Consider the following 19,057-nt stretch of genomic DNA (forward strand, 5'->3'; position numbering starts at 1 on the left):
CATGCAGTTAGGACTGGATTGTAGAAAGAAAAGTACATCCGGATCTGACATCTTAATATTGATACTTTATTTGAAGCCTTGAAAAATCTGTTGCATTCAGTTCAAGAGCTTTTAAAGAATTGCTGTATATAAAGAGATTAGTGCCATACTGATGGCAAAATTCACATATGCTCATAAATTTAAAAAAAAAAAAAAAAAAAAAGACTATCTTGTAGTACTTGGGAGACAAAGTATTTTGGAAAAGCTAATAGCAAGTGTTTCTGTAATAATAATTGGGAGAAGCTTCAAAATGCATAGAAAAGATCTATGGATATTAAAAATGATTCTTAAGAATTTAGTTAAGGCTTCTATGTACAAAAGGCTCCCAGACATGTCTTCCTCTTCCTTTATTTTTCCTGGCTTGGATCACCCCTCCACTCCCTGTAAACTGAAATGTTCTTAATGATATGGTTAAATATAGACAGGAATAAAACTGTCAAATTTTGTGCTTCATGTTTTGTAGGTGTCATTAAGATAAGATAAATAAGATTCCAAAATACTGTTTAGATTGTTTCTGTATCTGTAAACACTACATATATATATATGGGCTGTTACCATGTCTCTTTACTGTTTTATTTATAAGTACAAATAGGAGTCTCTCCGTTTCAAAAAGCATGTGAAAAAATAAAATACAATCTGAATCTATCAGCAATATGTTTACTATCACCTGTATTCAAACGTGACCTGACGTTGAAGTTCGAGACTGATTTTTAATAGCTAGAAGGTAATTCCTACCATTCACTAAAATCCTTAATTAAAAGAAATAATAGACTATACATTAACCAACAAACTCTTTACAGAAAATTGAAAGAGCATCATGCTTCTAATATGTTGTGTTTTTTTTTTCTTTTTTTTTTTTTTTTCAGCTTGATTGTGGTTTTCTAACGTTAATTTGCCTTCAATTTGTTCTAGTACATGACTGCTGCTGCACCTATGCAAGGGACCTACATTCCCCAGTACACTCCTGTGCCTCCAACAGCTGTCCCTATTGAAGTAAGTTTATCTCCATCCAGGAAAGCAGAGTAAAGGGGTAACAGAAGTCTTCTACCTATTATGCCTCATTGCACCTGTTTTTTGAGAGGGGCCTAAAATCACTTTATGGAATGGTACATCTTCCACATATTAAAATTAAGACTGCACATTCCTTCTCTTTTTCTTTTGTTTCTTTTTCCTCCCCTTTATATTTATTTATTGATTGACTGATTGTTTGCAAGGGCTCTTGTTTTGCATTTGTTTTGCTGTACAGCAAGATATGGAATGAAATATCAGTGATTATTACTATTTTTTCCCCATGTACTTGGGAGGGAGATGGGAAGAGACAGGAAAACAAACCCAGCAGGCAGACCACGAACCCAAAAGAGATTCCAAGAAGAGAAGATTGCAAGAGGGTTTGATGCGGTCCTTAGCAAGTATAGGTAATTGCTGAAACATTTAGCCACCAGAAAAAGTGATTGAGCAATGGAAACCTTCCTCTTGTATATACAGACATGGAGGATGCTGCACTGACTGAGTGCTTTTTCATCCTTGAGGAAGGATTCGCTCCCTCCCTCCTTGGGGCTGAGTCATGCTGATGACAGTCTAATGAGTAAGTATTTACTCAACCCTGTAGACCACAAGCTGCTGGGAGAGCATCAGCTCGGCCTCCACTTCTGTGCAGCATTATAAGGGCCACCAAGCACAGCGAGAGGAGGGAGCCTTGGCATCCCCTTCAGTGTGTGCTTCTCTTTGGTGCTATCCCCTTTTAGTAATAACTTCTCCCCTACACTGGGGTAATGTGAGGGGTGCCTGGGTCTCCATACTTCTGTCTTCAGCTGTGTGGACTTTGGAGTTGCTGCTATTGCTGCTTTGTGCTTTGAGGATGCTGTGTTAGTTGTACTGTTGGCATGGCCCCACCAGCAGTCAAGTACTCACCCTGGTTTCTCTCAGTTCTCTGAAATTTCTAAATGAGGGCCCACAGAAAAGGCTGCTACTGTTTTGTCATACTGTGCTGATCATATTTTTAGTCTTTTTTTGCTAGAGGATAATTCTGCCGTAGGCCTTGTTTACTTACCAATGGGCTATGAGTACCTCTTTTTAATTGCCATTCTTAGGTAATAAACTGGACAGATAAATCAAAAGGAAACCGTGGGATGGAGATGAGAGTGGCTCATGCAGCAGTGCTGGCCAGTACCAATGAGAAATTAAGTTAATTTTTCCTGAGCCCTCCTCACCATCACCCACTGGTATATTCATGCCTGATAAAGTCCTATGATGTAGTAAGTAAATATTATCTGAATACATAGCCTGTTTTGCTCTGATCCAGTGATGAATATTATTACTGTTTATCTGTATTCATGTAGTAGCATCATGAATCAGGACCCTGCTATGCTGGATGCTCCCCACAAGCAGAGACCAAAAAATATGTTCTCTGCCCCAGAGAGCTTACATTCTCAAGATGAGATGGACAATAGTAGAAGCATAAAGACAAAGAAATAGACAGAAAAAAATATAATAATGATAGTCTGTTAAGCAACAGATATGTAGAATTTATGAGAAATTAAACACTTTTTTTTCCACAGATAATATAAAATAAACTACGTTTTGTTTACATAGGACTCAAATGAAAACAAAGCAAGTGCTTTGTGCTCCCTCTTCTGGCTCTGTTGTGTGCAATATGGTAATAATGCATGTTCCCTGGAGAGACCTGCTAGTGTTATTAGTGTGGCCAAAACACCGAACATGAGAGTAAAGGAAAGAAAATGTAGTTCACCTTGAAAGCATGCAAAAGTAGTCGAATTCAGGCTGTCCAAATAGGCTAAAAAATAGAATATAATGTTAAATCCATCTATATCAACTTTTGTATATCTACTTAACTTTTTGTTTGACTGTTTTGTTTACAAATTTGTAAATAAAACTGGAGCTTTGACTTAACAGGTAAAAATATTTAGTGCAAGTGAAATTTATTGTTGAAATGAAACATGCATAAGTGCACTGTGTACTGGAGTGCATTTTTTTCTTAAGGCAGCTAGAATTCTGATGGGCATGTAATAAAGCAGAGAATGGTGGGCCTAGTCTTTGTTTCTATCTCACTGTAAAATGAGCAAAATAAAAGTGAACTCACTGTGAAGTTGGGGTAGGCAAGTGAAAGTCAGAAGAGCCATGCACTTGTTAAAGAAAAGACAAGAGGTAAAATCAAGACGCCACTGAAGTCAGAAGTTTTGCCTTTGGCTTTGAATGGACAGAAAACCTTTCCCAAATGTGTAGGTATTTGCCACGGCAGCTTGTGAGAACAAAGTACTAGAGATGTTAGTACACTAAGGAAGATTCTCATTGCTGGATTATCTCTGTAAACTAATATAGTTTGTTGGGTTAGCATGTGGTTCTCCTGTCTCAAACTCTCTCAACCATACAGTACTTGTAGAGAAATACAGGAATGTGAGCTGGTGCTGAGTTCCTTTATGTAATTCAGTAAAGTGACTAAAAATAGTAAGTTTTTTATGTTCTCATTTGACTCCGTAGGGTGTTGTTGCTGATACTTCTCCACAGACAGTAGCATCATCATCACAGGAAGCCAGTGGTCAACAGCAACAGATGACAGTGGAAACATCCAGTGAACATGCACCTGCATATTCTTACCAACAGTCTAAGTAAGTAGGCATATACTTTGTAGACTGAGGGTTTTGTCTCCTCTGTATAGTGGCCCAAATTCTCCTTCCCATTTCAGCAATACAAATTCAGCATAGCTTCATTAAGTTCAGATGAGTATTGTGTATATAGTAATGTAATTAGTAGGGGGTTTTGCCTGATGGTCTCACCTAAGCAAATTGTATTATTTTTTTTGAGTTGAAAATTGAGTTGAAATTGAGTTCCATGCTCTCTAGCAGGCTTCTGCTTATTCTGGACTTAGAAGGATCTCAACAACTGCATTAACAGTCACCATACCAGGCTAAACCACCATCTAGCATCAGAGGTTATAAACAAGACTTAAATTTTGCAGTGGCAAAAATCAGCATGGTACAAACATAAAATTTCATTTCTGAAACTCCAGCTAGTTACACAGTGTAAATTGCCCCAAATGGGTATTTGTGAGCATGCTAAACTGGTGCCATGCAGATACCAAGTGGGCAGAAGCTAGAACCAGAATGGAAAAGACTGTGATGAGGAAAAGACTACGTTGTCTTTCTCTCATCCTCTGCTCACTTTATTTGGTTCCCGTGGAATACCTTGCAAAATTTGAGATCTATGCAATGATAGCTTGACCTAGAATCCCATCATTTTCTGAATTTCTCTTACTCTCCTTCCCTTTGAGATAACAGAATCAGTCCTCTTGAAGACAAGTCAGGGACTTAGTCACAGGTACTGATCCACAGACAGGTTCTAGGAATTTGGACCAATTCTAAGAATTTTGCCGTACCCCAAACACAGTCATTTATTAATACATGTACATTGAAAATCAGCATCACTGTAAAAACAATTATGCAGTTTTTATCTTGTGGAAGGAAGTAGACAAATCATCAGATAAGAAAAATGTTTGGTATATCAGCTAATGCATCGTGACATAGTACTTATGGTGCAAGAGGCATAATATATGAGCTGGTATAGAAAAGATAGGAATTATACCAATCTGTCAGTTGCTTTACTTCATTTGCAACCTCAGAAAGTGGAAGATGCTTTTTTTTGTCTAACACATGAACAAACAATGGCGTCAGATCACACAATGGCCCTTTTTGACTGCCGTATTTTGTAATACCTGGCTTTTTCATATGTCACTCCCATATTTGTTCAGATGTAAATACAAAGCAGTTGATCACATGCATTTTGTTGATTCATCCAGTACTTAATTTTGGAGACACAATCTATGCATGTGTACCCCTCCTAGCCATCAACCTCTCTAGTACCTGTAATGGCAAAGTACTTAAAGAATATAGTTGGCCAAGAGAGAAATACACATGACAATGCCATCCTGTTCACTGGCTTCGATGACTGTGTTCTGAAGGTACTTGGATTTGATCATTCCCATGTTCCAGTTCGCTTTTAATTAAGTCTCCAAGCAAAAGAACTTAAGTTTAGATATGTTCATAAGGTAGCTGTAAGCAGCTGCTTCTGGGATTTTTCCCACAGAGAAGGAAACTACACTATGATTCTTTATTGAAGTGAGTTCTGTGTTCTTTCTCATGTGGTGAATTCCCACCTTCTCTGAGAATGAGATCCTTCATCTTTCCTGCCTTGTTGCAGTGATGGCTATGGTTTTAATGGCACTGGCATTTATATTCAGAGGAAATTCTTTCCTTTTAAATCACACAGAGAGATCCACCACATATTTTTTACTATGATTTTTTTTTTTTTTCATGAAAAGTGCCCTCTATTTGTGTCTGCTAGTTGTGGGCATAAATCTAAAGTGTGGGAAGCTGTAGAGAGAAACAAATATGTATGCAATCTCTGTCTTAAAACAATTCCTACCAGAATATTTCAGTAACCTTTAACATAATATTAAGTGAAGTTAGCTAGCAATTAAGATATAGTGTTTTTAATCCACTCTTCGAAGGGCACATTTATTAATAAGAAGTACCATGCCCAATATACATCTGTTTTCAAAGCAATAGAGAGGAAGTAATTAACATGACTGCATAAAGATTTTGTCAAATATAGGTAAAGGAAAAGGCAGACACTAAAAAATAGTTGCATAGGAACTGATCAGGAGAAAAGTTCTAACTGTATTTCATTATTTTTAATTTCTTTACAACAATCATGAAACTGCAGGCAATGAAGGAGGGGAAAGGTACTCAGGGTGTTAAAATGATCTTGTTCTCTCTTTGTGAAAAAATAAACCATAAGATTTAAAAATTAAGTTCCCCTTTGTTTTCATCAGCATACACATTCTTTCATTTAATATGCTGGCTGCTCTATTTGAGCATCCCACACAGGGATGTTCAGAAATGATGACTTCATGTCAAAAACCTGACTTCTAGAAGTGGAGCAATATAGGAGAAGCTGCCTTCTGTTTCTGAGCAGACAGCTCAACTCTATGAGGAAATCACCTTAATTATTTTAGACCTGCAATGCCTCTTTTCTTCTCCTCATAAATCTTTAATTTTCCACATAAGAGTGTGAAATCTATGAAGTGGTTTTAAATGGCAATCCTTCCCCCTGGAAATTGTACTCTCTTACCCCTAAACAAAATTCTGCCTATTGAACAAAGTACTCTGATTTTAAGTGTGGGAAGAGTTCTGTTTTTCTGAAGCCTTTTCTGGGCAACCTCAATGCCAGGTTGTTAGAGAATGTGTGCTGTGGCCCTTTAATGCCCACTCTACTCAGAGAGGCAGTAAAATCTTAGGCACTGAGCAGTCCAAATTGAGTACTCCTACTGGAAGTTATGCATAGAGAACTGCTTTAGAAATCCTAAGTAAATAGTTAATTCTTATTTTCCACATACATCTGTTGTTACATTCAAAATATTAATTTCAAGGCTTTGTGCAATGGAAAAAAATTATTTGGCAAATTTAATATTTAAAATCAAAGTTCATTTTATGTTTACCATACTGGAGAAATAGTTATGTGGCAAATATTAACTCATAATAATAAAATTAATTTAAAACTAAGCAAGGCAAATGCTTTAATGCTTAGAAAGGAAAGGTGCTAGCTTCTCTTGAGTTGAACTTAAGTTGTAAAAGGATTTTTTCCATGCAAGGTTTGAGGACTGTAGGAGAAGCAATAACTCTTACTGATAGTTTACTGATATATTTACTAGTGTTTGTAAGTAGGATCTACATCTCCCCCCAGGATCTCGTATCATCTTGCCAAGATAAGTTTTATTAGACGTATCTTAAAATTTTGTGAAACCTCAAAAACACAGAGTGAGTGTTATCTTCTTAAGAAAAAAATAAAATGGTAGTTTAGCTTGTTCTCCGTGCTAATTTTAGCAAGACTTCAAACTATATGTTGAAAAAAAAAAAAAAAAGATATTTTTCTAATATTATCTCAAAAGTTTCTAAGTTAGAAATAGCTGGCTCATTAAGCAGACTGTTCCACAGTGTAACTGTTCTTGCCATCAGAAAATGTGTTCTTATTAGTAAATTGGATGTATCCTTTTATTGTAATTTTATCCCTTGTTTTATCATTAGTATCCAAAATAAATAGTGCCAGTTAATATTATGAAAATATTCTCTCTCTTATTGTATTACTCTTGAAATATTTACACAGTGCTAAGCCATGTATTCATCTGATTTCATTGTAGTTGAACTGCCCATTAAGCATAGCATTAACAAAAGTAAAGTCATCTGCTTAGGATGTGTTAACGTCCCCAAAGCAGGAGTTCCCTATTTCTGCCTGACTATTTTCAGCTTGGTGGTGGTATCATATTTAAACAGCTGCAAAGTTCGTTTAGCTTGGATAACTTTTAAAGGGAATTGGGTGGAAAAAAAGGAGAGGAGCCTATTTCAAAGTTGTTTTGACTTAATGACCACTTTAATTCAATTGTTTTTACAGACAATAAACAGGACTGAAGAATGTCGGTCTGAAATCTTTGCCTTGAATGGAGAAACTTCACTGAACAAGAAGTTGGCTTCCAGTTTGCACAGGCGTCAAATGAATGCTTTTTTTTTCTACCTTTCCCAACGAAAACAAAACAGTGTTTTTATGTGCTGTGCAAATGGTTCCGTCATGTAGTCTGACAATTTTATTTTTGCTATTTTTTTTTTTCTTAACTAAAGAAAAAACCCAGAGGAGAAATGCTGGGTTGACATTTCATCTGGACGAACATTCGAATTCAGAATTTACCTGGAGGTGTAGCTAGATTTTCTTTTTTAACAGAAAAAACTGATGATGTCAAGAGGGAGCAAGTTGAGATGAAAACCAATTGTCTTCCTCAAAAATTAAGCTACTCTTTTTCTCTCATTTTATTTTTCTTCTTGTTTTAAATTTAGAGTGTTGTTTTTTTTTGTTCTTTTTTGTTGTTTTCTTTTTTTGTTGTTGTTCAATTGTTTGTTTTAAAGAAATGTTTAGGTAAGGTTTATCTTGAATCTTAATTGCCTTAATTTTAAGGACGTCAAAGGCTCTCAAGGCAAGCTGTCAACGTCTTGTTAGAAAACCCGAGAATGAATTGAAACTGCTCACACCGGTGCTGGTGCAGAAGTTTAATAGACTGAGTTTTTGGGGTGAACAAAAATAAACTGTACAGTTTAAAAGAAAATGATTTTCTTCTTTTGAAGAAAAGTTGATGATAAAGGAACTGTGGCAACTGAAAGGATTGGAAAAATGCTGGGACTTTTATGAACTTTGTCTTAAGTGTTGACAGAAAAAAATTCTAGAAGGCTAAAGCATTTTACAGTAAAGTTATTGAATTGAGAAAAAAACTTGCTGCATTGTAGAGAATGCAGGGTTTTTTTCTTGCAGAATGCAGATTTTTTTATTTACAAAGCGTGATCGCTAGCAAAAGCATTAGTGCTTTTTATCTGCAGTCTTTTTTATGAGCTTTAAGAAGTTTTTAGTCTGCTTTGCTTGTCACATTGCAAAAACCTAGCTTAAGAGCATTAAAAAAACTTAAGTAGATAGGAGCTTATGGTCAAAAAAGTGCAAAAAAAGCAATAGATAGAAGAAATTGTTGACAATTTCTGTAGTCTTTCCTAGTTGTGAACAAATGCAGCCTATGGATGGCCTATTTTATACCAAAGATGAAGTGACACCCTAACGCAGTCCAGAAGATAGAGGTTTTTTTCTTTTTTTATCTTTATTTGACCTACATGGCCGGACCAGTTCTTACTTTCTTGTTTGTTTAAACTATCTTCCACTGGTGTTTTACATACTGCATATGTTTATAGTGGAAATTTCAGAATAGTTGGTATGAGAAGCTTATTGATGGTGTGCTTTGGAGAACATCACAAAGCAGGGGAGCGGGTCACCAACTAATCTGTCCAGGTGGGCTTAATTTTGATGAGTTTTTCTGTTGAATTGCCTGATCCTTGGTATTTCTTCTGAAACAACAGTCTTCCTTCTCAATTCCAACATACCACAGACTCATTTCTTCACCTCAGTCTTTGTCATCGTCCAGCATGCATAGCCACCTTAATTCTGCGTGTTTTGGTGATGCATTCGAATTGCCAGTTAGATGCGACAGAAAGCAAACTCGATCTTTGTTCTCATTTTAGCTCTCCCATACAAGCAGAAATGTTGAAAATGACTTACGCTAGCATTGTCATGCAGGCAGGAAGTTAAAAATTATTCTTCTCTGCTATGATTTCCGTTGTCTTAATATGTTGGCTGACAATCACTAATTAGTATGATTAGGCAGAAAAGACACCAACTAAATTGAATCCACTGAAACCTGTTTCAGGAATGACAGTTATTTTCCACAGAGAAATCTTGATTACGGCCCTTGATTTTTCCAAGCAACCAAAAAAGGTGAAAAGCAAGTCAAAAGATGATTTTTTTTTCCTTAAGGAGGCAGAAGAGAAGCAGCATTTAAATATATACATACATAAACATATTTCTATATGTAAATTTAAACCAAACATTTTTAAACTTTCCTCCATTCAGAAGAGAGGGGAAGCTTCATCACATTTATTGTGGTGCAATAGAGACAGGGTATCCATTAAAAATAATTAAATTCAAACATTTATATTGGATCAATCTGATTCAGCCACCCAAATCTAAAAAGAGATCTCTGTTTCCCTAACCTGACTTTTAGGGGGAAAAAGTACACAATTATTTTTTTAAATTGATAAAACAAGATCATATATTTTAATGTAGAGTGGGGTGGGAGGGGGTTTCCCAAGTAAATGGCTGCTAGATATGCAACATATAAAAGAGAGGAATGGGAGTTCACGTGGTTCTTCACCATAGGAAGAGGGCCTGATTTTCAGAAGTGATAAAACTTCTGCTTTCTCCAGAGTAGTTGTTGATACTTGACACTTCTGAAAACCAGATGATGCCAAAGTAAAAGAACAACAATATTGACATTATTAATTCAGGAAAATAAATAAATAAATAAATCACATCTCTTTCTGTTCCTCATACTGTCTCATTACATGTTGCTTTTTGAGAGTGGCACTTGAATTTTGTCCTTGGATAAAGGTTCCCTCTTTCTTTGGAGGGCATAGGGGGGAAAAATCAATCTAGCCTTATTTTCTTCCTTTCTACACGTACTCTCTTTCTGTCTTTCTCCGAATTCTTTGTACAAATAGTGATAACCCCGGGCACAATTCAGTTAAATATGAAATAAACATATTTGTTTCTGTGTTAGTTCTAATGTGACATACAAAAAGTCTCATTTACTATCAACAATGAGGCTACAAGGTAGCTACCATGTGGCTGATGAATATGCTGAGGTACCTTCTTGTTTCTATTCAGAACTCTGCTGCTTTATTTATACATTCAGAAACATTTTTGTTATTTTTTTCAGCAAACAAATTTAAGCAATCTCAGTGTTTTTTATTAACTCAGACAGGCAGCACGGTATCACGATGCCTGTCACTTTAAAGTGTTTCAAGTGCATTCTGTGTTAGAACTGTTCCTTTTCTTTTTTTTTTCCATGCTGCAATGTTTAATAGTGTTTGAAATCAAAAGAAACAAAGAAATAGGAAGAAGAAGAGGAAAGAAAATGGATCCCCTAAATACAATTGATCATCTTACTGTTCCCAAAAATCAGTGAAATGGTACTTGAAAGTCTATGTTCTATAAGCAGTGTGAGCTTTGAGTATAAATAGACATAGACCGTAAGGTAAGAAAAAAAAATGGAACATATAAAATGCTCAGAAAGTGGTAAATTGTTTGTAAAAATTTTAAGATGAGATAAAAGATAATGAAAAGCAACACACTTGCTGCATGGTTGTCATCACAGCACAGGAATACTTGGTGGCTTCTGAACTCTAAAACTGTTTTTCTTTATGTTCTGGCTAATGAGACTTATTAGAAGGTTTATTATAATTATCTTTTTCGATTTTTTTTTTTTTTTTGAAGATCAGAATTCATAAAGTCAGTATCTATGTCTTACCAATTAGCTTTAAATACCATGAGGGTTCCTGAAAGATTGCAGAAACAACTCCAGAAGTCTAAGGCAATGGTGCCTGGCCCAGCGGTCTAGAAGCAACATCAGATCCATAAGCTGAACTGCGTATGTACTTTCCATCACACCTGAATTCTTGTAAATAGTCAAATCTGGATGTTCAGGTTTGGTATTTTTGTTTTTACTTTAAAAGATAAATACGGGATGGGTGTCAGAAAAATATGAATTATGGCTAGAAAATTCTGAATACCTGGGCTCGTCACTTAACACTGAGAAAAAATTGATACAGTGGAACTGAAGAGAGTATTATATTTGCAGGTGCTGACCAGAGTGTAGATCAGGGCACTGAAAAGTCTCACTTTTTCCAGTGAGATTGTTGAGGGACTCTTCTTCCTATCTGGCTCTACTGCTGGTTTTGTAAGCACTTTTCACCTGTGACAGTCAGGCCTCAAATTGTGAATGTCCTCCTATTGCCTTCCAGTGAAACAGACTCTTGAAATGTCCTTAGCTTGTGCTTACTTGTATAGTTCTGTTTACCAAGAGACTGCCTTGGTTGTGTTGGTCAAGAAATCCACTGTAATGCAGAATGAGGCATATCTGAGAGCAATTGCATCACATTGTATTGTCTTCTGCTATGGATGCATGCCCAACTGTAGAAGATAAAGGCTGGTTATTAGGGAAGTTGAGGGCTTAAACTTTCAATGGGCAATGGGCTGAAGCATTCAAATGGATTTTTACACAAGTAAAAATCAAATGAAGGGTATTATTTATGTATGTATGTGTACCAAAACTCAGCAAATTTGAGGAAGCCTGCATTGTAATAAAGTTTATTTTTAATATGTCATAGTATTTGGATCTATATTATGTTGTTTATGGTACTGAAGGGTGAGACTGATAATAAGTGTTTAAGAAATTGCCATGCTTCATGATTTTAAGCTTGATGGTGCTCCTCATGCCACTTCATTTTAATGCTGAGGTTGACATGAGAAAAACTGTTTTAGGCAGACTAGCTGAACTCCACCTACAGTAAGAGTCATGCTAAAGAGTGATAATGTGCTTAAAGTAATAAAGCAATCTATTTTTAGTGGTGAGACCAAATGTGGTAGTTGAAGATAGTAACGTTTGGTACACACATGGTCAACATTTCCTTTCAAAACTTTATTTAACATGAAATTGGTCCTTATACAAAGAAGTGCCCTAGGGTAAGGGATTTTACAGGTCTTTCTAGGTTAGCCCATGTGAACTGAGAAAACAGTCACGGTGTGATGGAAATGCAAAACAGAAAACAACAAAGAAACTGACGTTTTGTGTATTAGTCTTTTCAGTTGAATGGCAATTGGCTCTAATAATGATGATTCCTTTCATTTCTGATACGCATACACACAGTCATGCCCGCCCACTTTCCCAGAGGAGGGCTGAGTGACCGGCAGACTCCTGTCCCTCACTGGAGCAGATTTCTAGAATCTCAGCAAGCAGCAAAGATGCAGTGTAAGGAAAGTTAGCCCTCAAAAAGAGCACCGTTTTTTTTTTCTATATTGCTCCTGTCACCTAAATAGGCTAGAGCTCTGTATGTACCCCAGAGATTTATTCACCTTTGTGCCTCAAAGCAGGCAGAAGAGACCCTTTTTTCTCCGCTTTATTAACATGTTCTTTGTTAAAATTAACAGAAAACTATGAGAGAAAAGTTGTTTAAAAAGCAAAAGTTGTTGCTTTAGCTTTTCATGATGAGAAAAATGTTTGTCTTTATTTCAGTTGTTCAGGATTTCACTCCCCAACAGTGACAGTTGCATTCTTTCGAGTCAATAAAAATGTGTAATGAAGAGAAAAATATCAGCCTTTGACAGGTTCACAAATACACGTCTCCTTGCAGGGCCAAACCCTGCAAGGTCTAAGCACCTTCCAAGATCTGGATCTGCTGTCCTTAAGAGAGTATCTGCCCAACTTTAATTTCTGCCTATAAGTGTCTTTCTCTTGGATAAAAATTTTATGAATCTGGTGGAATTTACAGTCAGTTATATTTTTAAAGGCCCAAAAATACAGCCTAGAGAAGAGAACATGATGTTTATGTAACTGAAGTATTATTAAATATTCTGTATTCCAGAGTGGAGGAAAATTCTACTATCTTTTGGAGGCAAAACAACTCTATGTAAAAACCAGGAAGCATACAGAATTCATATAGGAACATTTATTTGTTTTCCTTTTTAAAGGAGAATGAATAGATTCTGTCTGTAAGAAAAATCAAAGCAGCTTTGAAAGCAGATGAACTTCCTATCAAGAAAACGTGCATCACAAAAGTGGGACAGAGGTTCTTTAAAGCCCTCACAGACCTCATTGTAGCCAAAATGTAGAATACAGAACCTCTGTGATACATTAAATTATGAATCTTATTTATATGGGCATCTGTGTGCTGATGTCTCAGAATGTCTTTGAAAGATCTGTACTGCTATGATTTTTATTTTTTTTGATGTTTTCCATTTGTACCACAATCCTAATAGCTGCCATTTTCCCACTCCTGGGGCTTTCTGTAGATCAGTGGATGTTAGGTTTAAACTTCTGTTTTCTTTGATGAAGCTTTCAATAAAAAAATAAAGAAAGAAAAGAGCTGGGTGACTCTGTGTTCTTGTGGAACTGTGGTGCAGAGGCTTCCCGAGCCTGCAGCATTTGCGCCGAGCGCAGAGGGAGCAGAAAGGCTTTGCAGCAAAGTCTGCCTCCTCCGTGCCTTCACCGAGCAGAAGTAAAGCATCGGAGATAGAGGACAGCTCTGCTGCCCTGTCACCAGCACAACCTCCTGCGTGTTAGAAGGTGAAATACAGAAGAAAGTTTCTCTCACACCGAGTGTTTAGCGCTAAAGGGTACCTGCTGTCCGGGCTCTCGGCTGTGCTCACCTGCCTCTGTTTCTGAGACTTACTTTAAAGAGTGACTTCAGAGCAAAAGTGACCACGTGGAAGACAGAAAATCTTTATTTACAGAATAACTACAGCCTAGGCTGTGGTAGTGCATGCCATACTTCATCTTGAAAGGGAGCTGGAAATAAATCGCCTCCTCGGCCACATCTCACAGGGAACTTGAGTGAGCGGCTCTTGCATTGCCATGCACGTGCCTTCCCACAAGGGCCTTTCTGTGCTGAAGGTGAGGGCAGGCAGGTTTCCAGTAACTCTGCTTCCTCGCCAAGGAGCTTTATTCACATGTTGGGAGCCACAGTGTGTTCCTCTTCTCCCAGCCTAGCAGGAGCCTGGGTGTCTCTCTCCTTCATGGCTTGTGGGATTGTCTACACACTTCCCCTTCCATTCATTCTGCCCAATGAAGCATCCACAGGTGAGCTTCTCGTTCCCTTCAGTCTCTGTGTCTCTGCTCCTTGTCCCATTGTTGCTAGTCTTGTCTTCAGGAGGACTACTCCGTGCAAAAGTCTCCATTTATTTAGCAGAGCACAAGTCACCGTGATAACTAATGGCTGCCAGGAGTGGTCCTGAGGCTGCCCTCAGTGTGGGATGATTTTTCCAGGCAAATAGTAAGCCTGCCTGGTGGGTGACATGCTGCCCAGCATATCCAGACAGGCAGGCTGCAGCAGCCCTCTGCTGCATGCAGGGCAGTCATGGTGAGGGGAAGCAGGCAGGAGATGCACAGCTTTCTGCTTAAGCCCTTCCAGAGCCTGCTGGTTCACAGAAACACAGATGTGGTCAGCAAGGCTTGTTTACTGATGTTTCTGCAAAAATTCCACTTCTGGTCTGAGAAAGATGCTGATAACAAGATGTTCCTTCCTTTAAAAAAAAATGCAGTTACACATCTCTGCTAAAGGCATGCTCACCTTTATCAGCCTGCTTTTCACTGAGACATCACCGAACTTACTTGGAGGGACATAAATGATAAGTAAATAATCTACTAGATATGTGCACCACTTTAAATGGAGGGATTGACAGTCGATCTATTTAAAATGAGGTATCTATTTTTTAAAGCAGATCAGGCTTGGGCTTATAGTGTGAGGTCCTAGCTGAGGACCTAAGTTCTGCTGCACTGAAATACTGCTGAAAAAAAATGGAAATGTCCAAGAAAAAGATAGAAAGCATGATTTACACCTATTATTTGACTTATCCCAGCATTTTTTACCAGGTAATATATTCTCTATCTTGCATGGCATTCAGCTACTGATACACCATCAAATGAAAACTGTGAAAGCCCCTTGAACATCATTCCTGTGGGATCTAATCCCACATTTTTCACTCAGGCATCATTTCTTCCTTTTTAACAATTGTGCTGCACCACCCAGAAACCTACTGGGTGTTCTTTTCCTCAAGTAGAGCAGTTTCTATCCAGTGCCACTCTCAAATGAAACACATAGCGTAACCCGGTCTCCCCTAAACTTCCCACCCATGATCTGCTTATTTTCTAGTTAATCTTGTTGACATGAGGAAGAGTTGCTTGGCCACCATTAACTCCATTTTTAGTGCAGAAGAGGAGGCAGAAGCAGAACAGACAGAGCTCATCATTTAATACCAAGGCACAGCAATCATTAGCTGGAAAAAAGCAAGAACAAAGTTGTTCATTTGAGGAACATAAAACAATGAAGAAATCACAGTCCTTTTAAACTTCCCTCTCTCTTTCTCTTGCTTGGCAGACATGCACATCCACCCAACAGAATTAAAATCGCATATACCCATTCTCAGGTGCAGATGTGGCCATTGGTATAGCTACACACCTGCATGTCATCCTGTTCACAGCCCCTCACTCACCTGAGCCTTAGCAGTGAAAAGAACTGCTAAGAAAAGCCATCAGGAGAAGTGGAGGTCTGGTCCAGTGCTGCCTTTCTCAGTTTGTGCTACAAGGTCCAGCTGTGAGCAGTTGTCTTGCTAACAAGCATCTTGGCCGTCTGGCTTGCTTGCTGTAGAGGTGAGTGTCCAAAAGGCCTAGAAAGTTACCACTCCTTAAAAAAAAATTGTTTCATTTTTGTAGCATCTCTTCCCTGTTTCTCAGTCATGTCTCTTAGGTATTACGTCCTATGTATGCCTCCAAATGAGCAAATAAATATTTGTTAAAGTAACACACAGAGGCCCCAGTCTCCACTGGGCACTGTGCTAACAGAGAAAAAAGACACACTCTGCAAAGCTTATGAGGTGAAGGAAAAATGATCCTCTTAATCCATTAAGTGATTTATATTTCTGTTGGACCCTCAGACACAGCTGAATGCAGCAGGCTTCAGCATTACTGGTTACTTTTCACAGCAATAGTTGGCTGTAGCACAGAGTTCATGGACTGCTTTCCAAAATCCATTTCCCTTTTCACATATTGATTCTACTACGAGGGCTTTGGGATGTAAACAGCTGTTTGCAAATGACAGTTGTTGGAGAATATCCAATTCCTTTTTCTTCCCAGAAAAGAAAAGGAAAAAAAATAAAAGTTCAGAAGGAACTTGTGGGTAACATATCCTGCTGTTGAGAAAGAGTTACCCAGTCATTCCAGCTGGTGGAATTGCTGCCACCAAAATCATCTTGAGGTGCATGATGCAGGCTTGCATACTGTGGTAGAGCTTGGATGAGAAATTTCTTCAGAATAAAAGAAAAGAATAAAAGGTGGAGGCCATAATGACCTTTAAATAGTGCTAAAGCCCAGAACTTTCTCTGAATATTGATGAAAGTTATCTATAGTGACATTAGCTGCTCGTGATAGAGTTGTTTCTACTATGTATGACAACTGAATTTCCCTTGTAGAAGAGGGCATCACCTAAACATAAACTGAACAGCAGTCTTTAAGGACTTCTTCAGTGAGCTAGCCATAAAACTGTCCCTTCTTATGTCTTACTTGTGCATTGTTGGAGTTGGAGATGTTTTCTGCAACTCACATTTTCTCCTTGCTTTCCATTTGTACTTGACTCTCCTGGTGCTCACTGCAAACTGGTGACAGCGTCTGCTCTCCTAATGAGGAACCTGCCCTCTGCAAGGACCATGAGATGCCACTGGACAAGAAAGAATTCTTCCCACATCAAGGATTTCCCTGGGTTTCAGCATTAATCCTTCAAATTTGCCACTTTTAGCTGCATGAAACGTGCTTATTACTGTAATATGCTGCAGCTCTTGTAGCCAGCCCCTCTTGACAGAAAATACAAGAGAACAAGACTTCCTCGTACCCTCTCTACCAAAAAATCCTAAAAGGTGTCAGAAACTTCCTACGGCTGTGATGACCCAGGATAATGGAACTGCAAACCAAAACCTCTGCTCTGCAGCTAAGTTCTGGTTTATTTTATTGTAACTTCCTCCTCCTCCCAATCCACTTCCAGCTCATTTATCTGTCCCACCTGCACGTAGCATCCTGTCTGGCATGTAGAGAGTGAGCTTTTTGAGGTGATTTCCATCATTTGCTTATACAGTACCTAAGAGACACTTTCAAAAGTACCCAAGGCATGAATGCCAAGCTATAACCACACTGGATTCTCTGCTGGGATGGTTATTTCTTCCCAAAACACATTATTTTTTATTAGGCTTGGAAAGAATTATCATAAAGAAATAGGGATTTCAGCATCAAAGCACACTGTGGTAGTGGAGACTGTTTATCTGAGAGAAGCTGTTTGTTGGCTGGGCAGGAGTATTAAAGGCTGTTGCTAAATGGACAAAAAGGAGTATAAAATAGGCAAACTTCCTAAAAAAGAAGAGGCAGGAAATGATCTTTCCTAACTTTCCAAGCTAGTGAGGGTCTGCCCCATTTTGCTTCACCTTGGAGGCAGCTACAGTTTAGGAAGGCTGAGATAGGCTGAGCGTGAGCTGTCCAGGTGAGTGAATTAGCAAATAATTTTGATTAATTCTACACTCAGATAAAATGGAAAGGACTGAAGCAGGATGGATGGCTGAGGTGCACGCAGACAGTGAGGGAAGGAGGAAACTTGAATGTCAGATAGCAGGGCATCAACACACAGCCCAGAAAATTGTTTCTTTCCCAGTGTGGCACAGAAAAGCATTCACTTTATCAGTAAGAAGGCTCAGAAACATGGGATGATAAATTTTATAGCAGGATTACTTTTCCTGGTAGTGATATCTACAATGATCCAATATAAATTATTTACAAAATAAAGCCCCAGTCCCTTTCCTCCTTCAGCAGCTCTGCCTGCCTCCCCTAAGCACAGGCAGCAAGACATTTAATCAGCACAGTTTTACCTGGCTGTGGTTATCAGTAGCAATGCAGTGAGAAAGAATGCTGTGGCTAAAAGTGTTTCAGGCTTTTTTTCTCTTTACTTTCTTGGTATCATTCATATTTTAGGTTGTTGGTTTTCTTTTTCCAAGAAAGACTACGTAGGGGTAACTTGTTTAAGGTAATAAAAACATATATATATGTATAAAGAATAAATAAACTAAATTATTAAAGAGGGCAAGGTAGAATTACACCCTAAAAATAAATAAATAAATTATGCACCCTTAAAGAGATCCTCACTTGTTGTGGTATGCTTGTTTGCAGACTAGGGTAATGCCCAGCAGCAAGAAAGATTGCTGCTTTTGGTATTCTACAAAGGTCTTCCTGATTTTGCTCATTTATAAAAGTCCTGTCAAAAAATTCCTTGTGCTGTGGATATCAGTGTATACACATCTGTATACACACACCCATCCTTAATTTCTCTAAACCATATGCCAGGCCTTCAACCATTTTCATCATGAGAAGTGTGCTTTCTGCCATATCCATTGCAGCACTGTAAAAAGTCCTTCAGAAATCTTTCCTCTGGGCCCTGGCGAAGTGGCACAGCCTCTGCGGCTGTGTGGTGAGGTGTGGATGTGAGAGGGAAGGTGTAACTGGGGACCGAGCCAAGTCTGAAATGCTGGTCTCAGCTACGGAACCATCTGGGCCTGATCTACCCCAAATTTTAGAAAGCTATTGTGCTGGAAAACAGGATTGCTGCGACAAATGTCATCAGCTCCTCCTAACAATCAGCAAGGTCTCTTCCTTCAGTACTTGAACGAAAAGGCAAACTGAACAGCCTGCTTCTGTCTTGCTGTGACACTTTTAGCAATAAAAGCTGCCTGGTAGCGAGACACATGAACAGCACTTTCCTGTACGTTTGATCCA

General features: G+C 38.2%; 1 protein-coding gene across 4 annotated transcripts in view; it reads left to right on the forward strand.

The window, feature by feature from the left end:
• Window positions 1-11,861, forward strand: part of RBMS3 (RNA binding motif single stranded interacting protein 3) — a gene marked incomplete at its 3' end in the record, with an annotated part of 439,432 nt that extends 427,571 nt beyond the window's left edge. For 2 of the 4 annotated variants that reach the window (XM_084281840.1, XM_084281842.1), the window contains exons 12-14: window positions 952-1,032; window positions 3,538-3,665; window positions 7,504-11,861. In XM_084281840.1, coding sequence (XP_084137966.1) covers window positions 952-1,032; window positions 3,538-3,665; window positions 7,504-7,510 — 216 coding nt within the window. Of the gene's footprint in view, window positions 1-951; window positions 1,033-3,537; window positions 3,670-7,503 lie in introns of those variants that run through there. The other 2 variants (XM_084281841.1, XM_084281843.1) reach the window with 1 other exon arrangement.
• Between the last annotated feature and the right edge of the window lie 7,196 nt (window positions 11,862-19,057).

This window comes from Netta rufina (assembly GCF_964035555.1).
Source record: "Netta rufina genome assembly, chromosome: 2".
NCBI lineage: Eukaryota > Metazoa > Chordata > Aves > Anseriformes > Anatidae > Netta > Netta rufina.